The 15,061-nt window shown below is 48.3% G+C and overlaps 7 protein-coding genes across 7 annotated transcripts; 5 read left to right on the plus strand and 2 right to left on the minus strand.

Annotated features, from left to right (window-relative positions):
- Positions 1–141: 141 nt before the first annotated feature.
- B0J16DRAFT_403260 (uncharacterized protein) lies at positions 142–830 on the plus strand (the record flags this gene model as incomplete). Its single annotated transcript, XM_046132707.1, has 2 exons — positions 142–463; positions 528–830. Exons 1-2 carry the CDS (start codon positions 191–193, stop codon positions 828–830), a joined length of 576 nt encoding a protein of 191 aa, XP_045980491.1. The 5' UTR covers positions 142–190.
- Positions 831–1,057: 227 nt separating this feature from the next.
- On the minus strand, positions 1,058–3,263 carry B0J16DRAFT_291534 (major facilitator superfamily domain-containing protein). Its single transcript, XM_046124288.1, has 5 exons — positions 2,882–3,263; positions 2,757–2,827; positions 2,341–2,703; positions 1,541–2,293; positions 1,058–1,494 (listed from the first exon to the last, which is right to left on the minus strand). The coding sequence occupies exons 1-5, from the start codon at positions 2,931–2,933 to the stop codon at positions 1,150–1,152; spliced, it is 1,584 nt and encodes a 527-aa protein (XP_045980492.1). The 5' UTR covers positions 2,934–3,263; the 3' UTR covers positions 1,058–1,149.
- A 308-nt stretch (positions 3,264–3,571) lies between these two features.
- Positions 3,572–5,442, plus strand: B0J16DRAFT_347910 (uncharacterized protein). Its single transcript, XM_046128628.1, has 3 exons — positions 3,572–4,128; positions 4,180–4,442; positions 4,521–5,442. The coding sequence occupies exons 1-3, from the start codon at positions 3,777–3,779 to the stop codon at positions 5,328–5,330; spliced, it is 1,425 nt and encodes a 474-aa protein (XP_045980493.1). The 5' UTR covers positions 3,572–3,776; the 3' UTR covers positions 5,331–5,442.
- B0J16DRAFT_347912 (survival protein sure-like phosphatase/nucleotidase) lies at positions 5,431–6,537 on the minus strand (the record flags this gene model as incomplete). Its single annotated transcript, XM_046128629.1, has 3 exons — positions 6,343–6,537; positions 5,975–6,287; positions 5,431–5,921 (listed from the first exon to the last, which is right to left on the minus strand). Exons 1-3 carry the CDS (start codon positions 6,482–6,484, stop codon positions 5,432–5,434), a joined length of 945 nt encoding a protein of 314 aa, XP_045980494.1. The 5' UTR covers positions 6,485–6,537.
- Positions 6,538–7,272: 735 nt separating this feature from the next.
- On the plus strand, positions 7,273–8,186 carry B0J16DRAFT_347913 (uncharacterized protein). Its single transcript, XM_046128630.1, has one exon. The coding sequence runs from the start codon at positions 7,302–7,304 to the stop codon at positions 7,848–7,850; it is 549 nt and encodes a 182-aa protein (XP_045980495.1). The 5' UTR covers positions 7,273–7,301; the 3' UTR covers positions 7,851–8,186.
- A 174-nt stretch (positions 8,187–8,360) lies between these two features.
- B0J16DRAFT_291544 (uncharacterized protein) lies at positions 8,361–10,436 on the plus strand (the record flags this gene model as incomplete). Its single annotated transcript, XM_046124289.1, has 2 exons — positions 8,361–8,904; positions 9,100–10,436. Coding segments are annotated over exons 1-2 (1,854 nt in total), but the record flags the coding sequence as incomplete, so codon positions are not given.
- A 3,413-nt stretch (positions 10,437–13,849) lies between these two features.
- B0J16DRAFT_403271 (Amidinotransferase family protein) lies at positions 13,850–14,893 on the plus strand (the record flags this gene model as incomplete). Its single annotated transcript, XM_046132708.1, has 1 exon — positions 13,850–14,893. One exon carries the CDS (start codon positions 13,850–13,852, stop codon positions 14,891–14,893), a length of 1,044 nt encoding a protein of 347 aa, XP_045980497.1.
- Between the last annotated feature and the right edge of the window lie 168 nt (positions 14,894–15,061).

Genomic DNA, 15,061 nt, shown 5'->3' on the forward strand with positions numbered 1-15,061 from the left:
AGTTTGATAGAGCTGCGAAACGAGCGCATATACCTTCCGTATCGGGGTATTATATGCGCAGGGTCTCGGCACTGCTCTAGTGCGCGGCAAGTCACAACGGCTCCACGATTATCACCATGATACTTGGAGGATAAATGATGGTCTGGACTTCACAAGTTGAGATCGAAAATTGGCTATCGCTTACCCCAGAATGTTATCCAAGACGCTACTCACCGAGGCTAAGCCCTCCCCAGGAAATGCCTTCTCCCCACACAAGATGCGCATGCCCCATCTTGACTTCATCTACCGCATCGTAGCCGAGATGGATCAAGGCGGGGTCACACCCATTGAAGGTGTCGACGGCACGGACAAGATTCGGCTCGTGCTTCCTATCGAGGGAGGAACTGTGCATGGGCCGGGGATCAAGGGTGTGATTGTGCACAAGAGCGGCGCGGACTGGGCTGAGGTCATGAATCCGAAAAAGGTCAGTATATCCAACAATTCCGACAATTCCGATTGAAACTAACAGAGGGTTGTTATCTATCTAGTCTTTTATTCGGTTAAATGCCATGTACACACTCAAAACAGATGATAATGTTCACATCCTTGTCAAAGCAAACGGAGTTTACAAAATTGGACCAGGAGTGGATGATAAGGTTGGCGAACAGAAGAGTGTCACCCAGGATGATGTGGAGTATTTTACGCATATTAGATTCGAGGCGCCGGGGGAGAGTAGATATGGTTGGATGAATGGTGTTGTTGCGTTGGGGGTTATGATTATGTCGGAGGGGAAGCCGGTTATTGATTGTTATCGGTTGACTAATTTTCCGGACGTTGCAGCCAAGTTGTAACAGAGATAAAGTTAATCGAGTTTTTGAACTTAAGATTGAGACACATGTGAGACCTTGCATGCGGGTGATTTGCAGAGCACTGGCCAGACTGCGAACAGCGATGGATACTAGAGTTTTCGACACCAAGAACTTGACTTTTTCGTTGCACGGCTTCACACGGGTTAACGTGTCACGATGAGAAAATTTGGAGAGGAACAATGACACGGAAGAATTTAGGAAATGAAGATCATCAATCGAGTAAATTATCCCGGTACCTATCACGCCATTATCCCACCTAATATCCGACCCGAAACTCAAACTCAAAACGCTATCATAATCATTAAATCGCAGATCTCTTAGCAACCAACCTCCAATACCTCGGCGCCAAAGCCGTACGGATCTTCTTACCCCAGATAATCATAGGGATGAAAAGACATCCAATAGCAAAAGCAAACATTCCACTCATGATGTACATGTTGGAAAGACCCATCGCGTTCATCCAGGGGACAATGGCGAAGGGAATGGCGACGGAGATGGCGTTGCGCATGAAAGCGATGCCGATGAATGCTTCGGCTGTGAGTTCGCGGTATGTGTCGATTACTAGGGTGAAGGTTATGTCGCCGTTGGCGCCGAGACCGAAGGCGAAGAATGCGCCACCAATGGAGGGGTAGATCCAGTGCATGCCCTGGGAATGTTAGCAAGATAATGATTGTGGTGAGTGTGTTACTTACTCGGTCAGCGGTTACGCCAAACATGATGATTCCACCAGCCATGAAAATAGTAGGAATGACAAGAGGATACAATCTCATCTCGGGCTCAAAGAAACCCCCATTTCGTCTAGCAAGTCTCACAATAGCCCAATCTGCAAAAGGGCCACCGTAGATACTTCCAAAGATGTTTCCAACGAATGGACCAAGCGCCATGTATCCAACACCAGCAGTGGTGAAAAGATAAGGCGGCGCAGAAAAGACGATGGAAGTAACTTGCATAAAGACAACAAGCCAGCACACTCCAGAAGCGAATTGCAGAGCTGTGAACATGACGTGAGGAAGGGTGATGACATAAAGAGGCATCATGAACAGCTTGGCTAGAGATTCGTTGGTCGGAGTGGTAAAACGAAGACGTTGACGCCATGTGTTCAGAGGAATATTGGTGGAAGTTTGGGTAGCGACCTTTGATACCTCGTTCTCGATCTTGATCTTTTCGTCAATATCATCCTTGGATTCGGGACGCTCAGATGCGTCGTCGATGATATCGGTTTGGCCCATGGTGATGGGAATGTACTTTGTCTCTTCAAATCCAACAGCGAAGAGAACGGTGAGGATGGTGAGACAGATGGCGAGGGTGTCGTAGGACCAGCGCCAGCCTTGGTTGGCGGCTTGGGTACCTGCTGCCATGGGGGCAAGGAAAGCGCCTACCATGACAGCTGTGAAGTAAATTGCATTCGCAGAACCACGACGATGGACGAAGAACAAATCCGCGATCTAAACTCATCAGTACACAATATCAGTATTTTGGTAGTGTTACTCACCGTCATCTGCACAGCAGTCTCATTAATAGCACCAGCAAGCCCAGTAACAATATTCGTAACAATCAACTCGCCATAAGAATTCATCTTAGCACTCCACCACGTAACACCCGCAAGCACAGCACAGGAAACAACATAAGTCGGCCGTCGACCATACTTGATAGTAAGCGGGATGAAGAACAGACAACCTAGTGCTAGACCAGCTAGCTGTGATGAAGAAGCGTATGTGAGCTGTTGAATGGTAACGCCCATGTCAACGGTCATTTGTTGCCAGAAGACGGTTTGGATGGAGAGGTTTGTGAAGGCTGCGACTGTTACGGCGATGGTGAAGCCGAAATTGAGACATTTTCGCCATGAGGACCAGTTCTGGAGATGTTGATTAATTTCTATAGATGAGATGGTTATACTGGAAGTCTTACTAGTGGTTCGTTGGGGTCTGAGGATGGTGTTGGTTGGAGGACGAATCTTGACGCGTCGGTTGATGCTTCTGCTGGGATGGATCAGTAAAGTTACAGTGGTAGGGATTGTTGGTGTAGGTACGTACCCAGGATCAACCGGACCTCTCCGGGGATTACCACGGGATCGGAAGAAGCCATATCGATGACGAAGTCAATTAAATCAATAGAGTAGAGTAGAGTGGGAATAATGGAGAATAAATTGAATTGATGCGATGCGAGGTAGACAAGGTTATATATATATAACGTATGAATGATCTGAGCCTCAGATGGGATAAAAGGTGGGATACGAGTCAATCAATCAATTGCCGACATTGGCACACACAACCAATATTGATGGACGTGCATATGTGATGTGCATACTCTCGGACTCTGCACGAGACAGACTTGATACATACGTAGCCTGACTTTTCAACTTGAGAGTCACGCACTTCGAAATGCTCCTGAGACACACATAGGGGGAGAGAAGAGAAGAAAGAAAGATTTGGAAAGAAAGAACAAGTCAAGAAGTGGTCTGTACTGCAAAATTAACTTTCAGCTAGCCTAATCCCTGTCAGCTCTTGTCTCGAAACCCTTGTTACCGTCTTATCACTGGTCCTAGCGGTGCAAATCATCCCCCCGCAATCTTTCTCGCTACAAGCCACCAACAACCGAAGAGTCAGGAAAAATTGAACACTCGAGAAACTAAGCTACTTTGGGCGATTACTTGCGCGGCGCATTCTTCACCCCTTTTCGTCTATAAACTCCTGCAATCCAACCCCCACAACTTCCAAAATTCCCTTTCCCCCGCTTGCCTCCTCCTTACCAGATCCCTGATTATACGCGTTTGGCGGAAGCTATTACTATTCTTGTTCACTCGACTATCTCGTTTCTTATTTTCCCCGCAGAGATCTGATCTACCTTATCCGACGCTAATTGTCTCTGGCCCTCTGGGGTTGGCTGTGCCTTATCTCTGGGTGCCGTGCTACCCAGGTACAGACAGAGATGGCCCGCTCACGCGGAGGATGCCTGAATTGTAAAGCCCGCAAGCGAAAATGCGACCAGGCTCGTCCAGAGTGTCAGGCCTGCTCCCAAAGAGGCATGAGATGCCAGGGCTACTCTACGCCTCTGCGCTGGGTGAATGGTGTTGCTTCCAGGGGACGATTTGCTGGTGCTTCTATCCCTGACGCGTCATTCGTTCAGGCTGATGCTCAGCCCAACATGCTCACGCTTCCACCTATACAGTACACCCCCGAAGTATCAGAAGCCTCCCTATCCAACCATGATCCCTCCAGCACTGAATCATCATCGGCATTTTCACCCGGTGCAGGTGGCTTAGATCCGATCTTCCAAAGATGTAATTACTCCTCATCTTACCTCGGGTAACTAATTTACTAAGTCCTGATAGTCCTTCGTCATGGCCTAAATCGGCTGTATTCCACGGAAGCGAGTTCCTGGATCAAGCCCTTCTTTGAGGAGATGGCGCATCAGAGTCCTGCCCTCGTCATGATTGCTGGCGCTATACAGGGCTACCTGGATGACGGCATGTCAGTCAAGTCGATGGAGCATGTCGATTTGGCGCTGCAGACTTTTCGGCAAGAGCTTAGTGCTCGGTATGAAAGGTTTCACGTCGCGACTGTGTGTGCTGGGTTGTTGGTCTGTTCGTTATGTGTACGTCTGTCTTTTTTCCCTCTTACATCTCACTTTCCCAGTCGTTTACACATATTGGCATCTCCCTAACTGGTGCAGCTACTTCAAGGAAAACCATGGACCATGTACCTCGATCTCATCGTCAACGTCTACGACCTGAAGAACAAACTCAAAACTCCAGGTCAAATCCCCATCGACAACCTCTACCACCGCCACCTTCTCGAAGTCCTAGGTGTCATGGATATGCCCTCCATGGTCGTCGGCAGATCCGGTGAACCCATCGGCGTGTGGAAGCTACTCCGCCGTCTCCAAGACGATTCTCCAGAAGGCAGGGCTGGCGGCATCGAAGTCGTCTCCGGTCTTCCCAGGTCATTACTGGACATATTCGCCGGGCTTGTTGATAACGATCCAGAGTATACAGAAACTCGTTTCTGGTCGTGGCCTGGTGAGGTAGGTGAATCGTTGCAAGTACACTTATGGGAAGCGTGCCGATTCTCAGGCATTCTTGAAATCCGTCGTCGAAAAAGAATGGAACGCAAAGCAAGAGGAATGCACGACGACGTGCCAAATAACAGCCGTCCCGACACGGAAGTTGTTCTATGTCGTCTCATCGCATCAATAGACGCCCTTCAAAAAGCCTACGAAGAGCCACGCAACCAGGACCTGCTGGTCCATAACGGGCTGCCATATCCCGTCGTAAACGCGGGCCTCGAAGTTCCTCTTCTAAAACTCCATCCTTCGTGGAAACGCACGATGGACGATGTCAAACACTCATTCTTGTCAAATGATTCTTTTGATCTAATTAATATCATATTTCAGTTGGTTGACGCGGCGTGGGAGGATGGTACGTCGACGTTTGATATTGAGAAGGCGGTACGGGATAAAGGTATTGAACTTGCTATTTTTTAATGACTTGGGCATATCACATACGGAAGACAGGCGCATCATCATGTACACTATATACCATTGGGTTAATACGGAGTACTGCATTGCATTAAATTGAGACCTGCTTATATGAAAGAAGCAACCCGATCAATAAGCCCCTCCGTGTACTCGGTGTCAGGCGACGTATAATCAACCGTATAAAAGCTCACACTCGCTTTCCCATTCTCAACAACATACGTCTCCCCAGGTAACGAACAATTCCCATTGATACAAGCATTCACACCCGCAGCATAAGGCTTGATATTAGCCCACGTAAAAGTACCCTTCTCAGGATCTAGCACAGCTTCGTTGACGTGCGCGTTACCAGTGAATCTCGTCTGCACAAACTCAGGATCGTTATCCTTTTCCGTCAAGACGGGAAAATTCACATTCACGCCGTAACCGATGGGAAGAATGGGACCTTTTGCTGTGGCGATGAATTTTTCGACGAAGCGGACGGAGGCTTGGGCGGCCCATGTGGCTGGGTTCGTGCGGTTTGTGAGTTCTGTGTAGGGGAGTTCTGAGTTGCTTGCTGAGATGGCTATGGCAGGGATCCCACGGTTTGTAGCAGCGTATCTATAGTAACGTGAGTATTTGTTTTGGTGAGTATGTGACGTGCGGTGACTTACGCTGCGCCTGCGGTACCGGAGAGTGTCCAGACAAAACCACCGAGGTTAGTACCGTAGTTGGGACCGGTGACTACCAGATCTGGCACGCTGAAGTTGGCGTATCGGGGGAGGACGTAGTCGAGAGCTACGAAGGTGCATGCGGCGGGTGTACCGTTGTAGTACCAGATCTGGCTATCGTTGGGATCGCTTCCAACTGAAGGTGCACCCTTGGGAATCAAGTCATATTGAGAGGGACCAGTTAGATTGCCTTCAGTGGTGAAGTCAGAAGTACCGCCTTTGCCGCTCTGCTTTGTAGCTGGTGCAACGAGCCAAACTGGTAACCCATGTTAGTTTTGTCCTTCGTTGAAAAACGACAAGGGTCAACATACCATTATGACCCTTCTCTTTAAAAAGACGATACGTCTCTCTCAAATTCGCAGAACCGAATCCATCGTCGTTGTTGAGAAGGATGTTGAGACCGTGAGAAGTCGAGAACAAGGCTGCTCCAGCGAAGAGAGTGGATAGACGCATGATGGATGACTCGCCGACACACAGGAGAGAGCAATTGCACCAACACACTGGAGGAAGCAGAGGGGACAGAGAAGACAAACTCAATTGAGGACCAGACGATCTTTTATCTACAAACCAACAACCGGAGGACGCCAAAGTCCGTTATCGCAAGTGCCAAGACTTCAAAAGTTCCCTCATCCATGGTTCTGCTCGTGTGATCTCCTTCCAATCGTGGATAAGGCTGGATAGAAAATGAGCTTTGGAGGATGTGGTTGGAGGATTAACATGATAGAGTTATCTTAGAGCCTTATCAGGAGGACACGAGGATAAGGTGGAGGGAAGTTAGTGTGATAGCAGGTGATTAGCGTTATCAGCTTATCGCTCTAGGGGTGGGGTTGGGTTGGGATCGACAGAGCCCACCGGCTATGCGGCTCGAAAAGGGCAGCTGGGCTTGGGTGCGGAACCAGGATGATCCGATGGTTTGTATCGTGGGAAATATCGGTCAATAGAAATTCTATTGTACAAGTTGTTATCGTTTCCAATGTAAGAAACCCTCGTTCGTTGCGTTGTGCGTCTTTGACGTGTTCCGTGATTGGTTGGTGTTCTCTGATGCGACTCCAGACAAAACCGTCTCTCTAGCAGGCAAATATCAGTGCAGCATCGAGAGCGTAGAATGTCGCAAAGTCAACCTTCCAGAGATAACTTCTGACCAAGCCAATGAATTACAGGTTGAAATATTCCAGTGATGATGTTTTGACTTTTTTCTAAGACGTGACGCTCGAAGGAAAGAAATCTTGCCATTGGGATCTCCGAAACTTGATTGATTACCCTAAATCTGATGACTCATCCAAACTCACACTTGGTGGATATCAACTTTTTACATCAAACTCTTCAATTACCTGCAAAAGAATTACCGTCGCATCTCATCACGATTCACAACACCACAGAAACAAAAATGAGCTCAGAAACAGGCCTCCCACCAAACGTGGTGCTCTTCACCCCCCAAAACCCCTCATCCATTACCGCCCTCATGGCAGCAAAAACCTTCACCCGCCTCGTCACCAGCGCCAGCACAACCGTCGAAAAACTCACCTCACTCAAACAACACCCCAGCATAAGCGAAAACTTCTGCCTCTTCCACCGTAATGCTGTTCTTATCTTTGATGGAGAGGATACAGATGTGCATCATGAGCATTTCCGCACGATATGTCTTGCGTTGAAGGAGTTGGATATTGGATTGGATGTTGCGGGGTGTATTAATGATGCGGCTGATTCGCTTGCTGCGGGATTTCAGCTTGATAAGGTTAATGAGAAGGCTGCACTTGTTATTGATCTTGTGGAACAGGATGAGGATAGCGATGGGGAGGAGGAGATGTTTGTTGTTTAGGATTCAGTATAGGACCTGTTTTATGGAGAAAAGGATGGAAAAGTGGCATATCCTGGATTTGAGTATCAGAAGAATCTTGTGTCTACGATGTAAATGAGAACATGGGTAGTTGTCTTTCGGCTTGAACCTTCAGAGAGACTTCAAGTTCAGAGTTGGATAGAAAAAAGCAAAGAATGTCGTCAGCGTTGGTTGCGCAGCGCGGTATTTATGAGTTTTTGAGGACAATACTAGAGAAAAAACATAGGAAAGACTTAGTCCATGAACAAGAAGGGAGAAAAAAGAAAAGAAAAGGGCAGCGCTTTTATGACTCCGTTGATGAGCAGGTATGGAAATGGACGTGGAATTTGGTGCCTGAAGGACGACAAAATTGTTAGTGGAGTTCGTTAGTGGTCAGCCTACCAAGGCAACTAAATCAAAGCCCTGTAAGCCTTACATAGTTCTTCTGTTACCCACCTGGCCCTATCGCATCGCTCATATTAAGCGTCAACCCGTCAGCACCATCAAACCCCTCATCAATTGATCTCCCACAACGCCTCGATGGAGGCAGCAGGTCTCGCCATAGGAGTCATCGGCATCGCTGGTCTCTTCAACACATGTCTAGACTCCCTATCGCGTTTCCAAGCTTATAAATCGTCAAGCGCCGACTCTCATATTCTTGATACACGATTTCGCGCTACAAGGGCAAGTTTTGAGAAATGGGGGAACGGCGTTGGCATTTCAGAGGGCAAGCTTTTACCAGAGCTTAACGATAAAAATACTGCGGGTGTCATTACTGATATTCTGAACATTATTGTCAAGGCTATTTGTGATGATGGAAGTGTTTTGCAGAATGAGCAGTTTGCTGGGTTGCAATCCAGGCGCAAAAGGTTGAAGTGGGCGCTGGGAGGCAAGGAGGATCGGACTGAGCAGGTCGACATATTCGAGAAACTGGTGCAACAGTTGTATAATCTTGTGCCGGTAGACGATAAAGGCCGTGAACAAATTGGAGAGAAGAAGAGTGAGGATTGGTCTGATGTGAAGAAGATTCTGCTTAATATCGAACAGGGAATGAAAAGTAAGTTACTTTGTCAGATGGGTATCAGAAGACTTGTCCTCTACAAACCTAAGAGACGAAATAAGGTAGCCTAAGTGCTGGTCTAAGCTTGCATAAGATAACCAAGTTATTTCGTCCCTTATGTTCTTGACGACCAATTCTTTTGATACCCTGGCGTCTGTTCTATCTTATCGTGCCTAGGCTGACATGTTCAAGATGAGATGAGACGCGATGTATACTCTTGGCTAGGAGTCCCATCATCCAGCGATAAGTACCAGGATTCTCTGCACGAGCGAGTTGAGAATACATGCGGTTGGATATTCGACCGGTCAGAATTCCAGACTTGGGTCTCACCAGACGATCCGTCTTCACCAAACCTTCTCTGGATCAACGGCCCAGCAGGATTCGGCAAGACAATCCTCTGTGCTCAAATAGCGCAGCATCTGTCAAAGGTTTTGACTACACCGGTTGCTTACTTCTTCTTCACCTCCAACCAAGATACTCCTTACCTCGCGCTGCGATCGTGGATTCACCAGGTAGCTGAGACGAGAGAAGAAGCTTTTGAGTGCGTTCGCCAAGCGCGGGAAGTCTATCCGACCGAGACAGCTTCACGGAGGAATGTGCTGGATATCTTCACCGCTGTGATAGAGGCGTTACCTGGATGCACCTTCATCGCCGATGGCTTGGACGAATGCTCGCAGCTTGGAAATGGCGATTCTTCAGTCGCGCGATTTGTCTCCGACGTGATTGGTGCGGTCTCGGAGAACAATGTTAGGCTTTTGTTCATCAGTCGTGATGAGCCAGAGATCAGAGATGCTCTGGATGAGAGTGCCGCAGGATTCACAGAGTACAAGATCGGTCCCGATGATGTACGATCTGACACAGCTACCTTTTCGCAATTTATCGTCGATAAGAAACTGTCCAACAAGAGTGAAGATATCCGCACGACTATCTCCGAGGCGATGACGGATCGGTGCGAAGGGCAGTTCTTATGGATAAGAATGCAGGAGCAGTCACTCAGAAAAGGTATGAGCAAGAAACGGCTCCACGAAGCAGTCGAGAACACGCCTCCAGGTCTCGATCGCCTTTATGACCACAACTGGAACAGAATCATGGCCATGTCTGAGTTCGAAAAAGATCGCGTGTTTGCCCTTCTTCGATGGGCCGCGTTCGCGAAGTATGATCTTTCCGTTTTTGAGATCACTGAAGCTGCCTTGATGACACAGTTTGAGGAGCTAGACCCTGACGAATATCCGGACGAAATAGACGAGGATTATATCAGGACGGAGATTGTAGGGCTTTGCAGCCCTCTGTTGGAGGTCAAGGACCTTTACGTTCATATACCGCATTTCTCAGTTCGGCAGTATCTTGGAAAACACCTCCCCCTTCCAAGCTGGCTGAAACAAAACAGCCAACTACAGAGCTCCTACGAAAAGATGCATCATGCAGTCCTCGCGAAGGCCTGTTTACTTTATATCGGGCTTCCACAGATTTGGAAGGATGAGTTTAAGTATAATATTCGACGCATGACTCTTCGTTTCTACGCTTCCATACAATGGGTGCACCACGCGGAAAACAGCGGATGTGACGCCTCGGTCTGGGATTTAGCGGCAGATCTACTCCGAGAGGATAATCCGCTGTGGAAACCGCTTTCTGACTATGTCGCAGAAGCCCTGGTGCACGACCGTACCGAAGAAATGGGCCTACATTCACCATTTCACCCACTTGAATATATCTTAAATTTCGGGTGGAAGGACATGGCGATGTCTCTCATCAGCGAAAGGAACGTCAACAGGGTCGGCTCGTTGACACGTACACCGCTGATGCAAGTTGCGGAGCAGGAGGATATGTCTGAGATTGTGGAAAAACTTCTTGAGGCAGGAGCTAATGTTGGGGCGGTGGACAAAAACAAGCATACGGCTTTGCACAGAGCAGCTTGGAATGGGCTCGAGGAGAACGTCAGGATCCTAGTCAAACATGGGGCGGACTTGTCCGCCCAGGAAGATCAAGGCTGGACGCCGCTTCATGCAGCTGTGGTGAACGGAACCTTAAAAACCTGCGAACATCTCATCAAGGGAGGTTCGGACTTGACTATCAAGGATAAGAAGGGCATGTCGCCTTTACATATGGCGTGCCACAAAGCTGGCCAGAGCGATCTAGCGAGAATGATGCTGCAGCATGGTGCTGATAGCATGGTGCTGGAGGAGTGCATCGTAGGTCCTCCGCTGGTTTTTGCTTGCGTCAAAGGCGATGTGGAGATGGCTCGTCTGCTTCTTGAACACGGAGCGGCCCCTTCGTTGACCTTTCATAACAAAGAGGGTGCTACGATGCTCATGATGGCTGCGGAGCGTGGATACTTTGAGCTTGTCAAGCTGCTCCTCGAGCATGGAGCAGACACAACGCTGTCATTTGCGATCGAAGAGTACAAACTGACGTTGCTTCATTACTTTTGCATAAAGAAGGAAAAAGACGAGGGGTTTGAGGTGATCCTGCGGCCGGGGGTTGAAGAGTCGATGCTTATGGGTGACGAGAAGGGAAGGACACCGCTGCATATTGCGTGTCAGAATGGGAGTACCAATGCGGTTGAGTTGATCCTCGACTATGGCTGCAAAGTTAGTAACTTGAAGACTATGATTGAGGCTAGGACTACGCTGCTCTGGACTCCTCTGTGGTTTGCGGCGCGGTATGGACATTCGGAGATTGTTAAGATTTTGTTGAATCACGGTGCTGCGGAGACTATCGCAGCTGTTAGCAACGAGGGCAAAACTGCATTGTGGATTGCTTCGCGGTACGGTCATACCGATATCGTGCAGGAATTACTTAATCGAGGTGCAGAAGAGACTGTCGCGATCAAATCTGTTGATGGGGATACAGCTTTGTGGATGGCCTCACACCACGGGCATACAGATATCGTCAAGCTATTACTTGACCATGGCGCCGCATCAACCATTGCAGTAGGGGACGTGAATAGCGAAACGCCGTTGCAGACCGCATCAAGCGGAGGTCATTTGGAGATTGTCAAGATGCTTCTCAGCCATGGAGACGGAACAGCGCTTGAGATGCTTGATGTTCACGGCAAGACACCACTCTACGAAGCAGCAGAGAACGGCCATGTCGAGGTCGTCAGAGAATTACTAGCACACGGAGCAGGATCAACTGTTACTACCCTCAACTGGTTCGATAATAGTCCCTTGTATGGTGCATGCGCAAGCGGCGAAGTTGAGATTGCCAAGCTACTGTTGGACCACGGTGCCACCTCGACTGTCAACATTGTTGACAAAGAAGGCACCACTCTACTTCACGCAGCTACATATCAAGATAACGTTGAGATGGTGAGATTGTTGCTTCAACATGATGCTGAGAAGAGTGTTACGGTCTTGGACAAGAACAACGGCGATAGCCCTTTATACAACGCAGCGTTGAACGCAAACATGGAGATCGTGGACCTATTACTCGAACACGGCGGGGAAGCCACCGTTGGAATGCTTACCAATGACCGCAGATCATTACTCTACGCTGCTGCTGAGGGCGGAAACTGGGAGTTGTACCAGAGACTACTTGCATATCCTGAGGCTGCATCAACAACCGCATTGCTGGACAATAAACACAAGAGCCTTCTAACTGCCGCTTCAACTGGGGGCTGTTTCAAAATCATGAAAGATCTCCTCAATCGCGATGCAAGCAAACATGCAGCTCTTCCCAACAAAGCAGAAGAGACGCCCCTACTGCTTGCCGCGCATAATGACCATGTCGAGATCGTCCAGTTGCTGATAGCGATGCCCGAATATCCTGTCAATCACCCGACGAATTACGGCGTCACACCCTTGTTCGCTGCTTCTCGCTTCGGGCATCTGGAAACAGTCAAGCTACTTCTATCTCGCGACGACATAGACCTAGACTGCGAGAACTGGAAAGCTCTTACACCCTTATACGCAGCGGTCGCCAACGGCCACCTCGAAGTCGCAGAATTACTCATTACAAAAGGCGCCACGCTCGATGCATGGCCTACAGTCGGTCAACCACTCTTATGGTGGGCCCAGCGCTCTGGTGCGCCTGGAATGGTGAAGCTTTTGCATAAGTACGGGATGAGGACAGATACCATTGGTCCTTACCGATATTATCGAAGGAGGGAGCCACCGGAGGATGCTCCGCGTGTGGTGTTTGATGTATCGGTAGGGTATTGCGATGTCTGTACTTTGACGATTCATGATGGAAAGGCTTATGGGTGTAATAAGTGTTGGTTTCAGTTTGCGGAGAATTTATGGATTTGTGAGGAGTGCTTTGAACGGGAGTATGATGTTTGTAGGAACGATCATGCGCTGGTACCTAAAAAGGACCGAGATTATTAGATCAATGCATGCTCAGCGAAAGAGCACTCACGTTAGGGTATTGGGAAGAATTAGCCTCCGAGAGCATAAGAGACGAAATAACTTGATCACCTTATGGTAGCTTAGACCAATACTTAGGCTACTCTATTTTAAAACCCCAAACTTTATAACATATTTCTTCTGCTGCCTAACGAACTGTTCAGCTGTTAACAATTTCCTTGGTCAAGCACATGTCTATCTCAGTTGAAAAGGTCAAAGCGGTAGATCGACATTCCATCATACAGTTACGTACAATTTTCAGCTGTCGGCTATGGCGTGGCTAGCTGAACGCTTGACCGAGCTGATCTATGACGGCGTGTCTCGATATCATGACGGAAAATATGCAGCCACACTATTGGAGATCTCCCGTGTGGATCGACATGAGCCGAGGCGGGAAGAAAGCTAGGAAATTTTATTATTCTGCTTACACTTACGGCGATGCCTGTCGTTTTGTCTTGCTTACTGCATCCTTTTCCCTATGACGTTGAACTGAATGAATGGCTGGCTGGCAGAGGAGCGAGAGATTGGTATAAGAGCCTGGCAATGCTCAGAGCTAAATTTGCTACTCCTTCACATCATAGACAGATACAGATATCATCATGACAATTACCTACTTCCCAACCGTTCACGCCGACAATGAATGGTCGCCCTTGAAATCCATCATTGTCGGGCGCGCTGGCGTCGCGTGTTTTCCCAATGCCCCGACCGCAATGATCAAAGCCACAATGCCAGAAACGTACATCGAGAAGTTCAAGCCACACAATCCCTTCCCACCAGCCCTCATCGAAAAAGCAGAAGAGGAGCTCGATACGTTTGCTTCTATCCTCAGAGATCATGGCGTACAGGTCATCCGGCCACCCAAGAACATCAATTGGAAGGATAATGGAGGATATACTGGCGCCATGGCTCGCGATGGACTAATGAGTGTTGGAAATACCTTGATAGAGGCGTGTTTTGCTTGGCCCTGTCGCGCGGATGAGATTGAAGTTGGCTTCTCGTCTATTCTTGATCGATTGAATCTGGATGTCAAGGTTGATATTGTTCGCCGTCCAAAGAGCTCTTTCGCGAATACGCTTTTGGATGATGATGAAACCAAGAACGATAAATGGGTAATCAACAACAGCCGTCCTGCTTTCGATGTCGCAGACTTTATGCGTTTCGGCAAAACAACCATTGGACAATTAAGTCACGCCACGAACCAAGCCGGAATTGACTATGTCCAGGAGCATTTACCTTCAGGCTACAACATCGAACTTCTAGACGTGGATGATCCTCATGCGATGCACATCGATGCCACGATTCTTCCTCTTCGCGAAGGTCTTCTCGTGTATAATCCGAACAAGGTCACTGAAGCTAGCTTGAGAAAGCATGCCATCCTCAAAGACTGGGACTTGCAGCCATATCCGTTCACACCAGAAGAACGCTATGATCCACCATTGTATATGACTAGTCCCTGGCTTTGTCTAAATGTTTTAGTTTTGGATGGGAAGAAGGTTATTGTTGAGGCGAGTGATGTGCGGTCGATGCGGTGGTTTGAGTCTCTTGGCATGGAGTGTATCCCTTGTCCGTTTCAGCATGTTAATAGTATTGGTGGTTCATTTCACTGCGCTACTGTTGATCTTGTAAGGGACGATAGGCAATAGATATATTGTAGAGAAATGTTATATGAAGAGATTGATCTAGCAACGGAACAATGGAGCGTAAGCTAGTTTGATGCTAAAGAAGGGTCAACCCGCAAGTTACCCGCTGCCTTGCGTAATCCGGCCAATGTGAGCATCACGATCTCGACTTGCCTGCCGCTAAGATAATCG

Source organism: Fusarium flagelliforme, assembly GCF_020744385.1.
Source record: "Fusarium flagelliforme strain FIESC 12 MPI-CAGE-AA-0113 chromosome Unknown B0J16scaffold_6, whole genome shotgun sequence".
NCBI classification, from domain to species: domain Eukaryota; kingdom Fungi; phylum Ascomycota; class Sordariomycetes; order Hypocreales; family Nectriaceae; genus Fusarium; species Fusarium flagelliforme.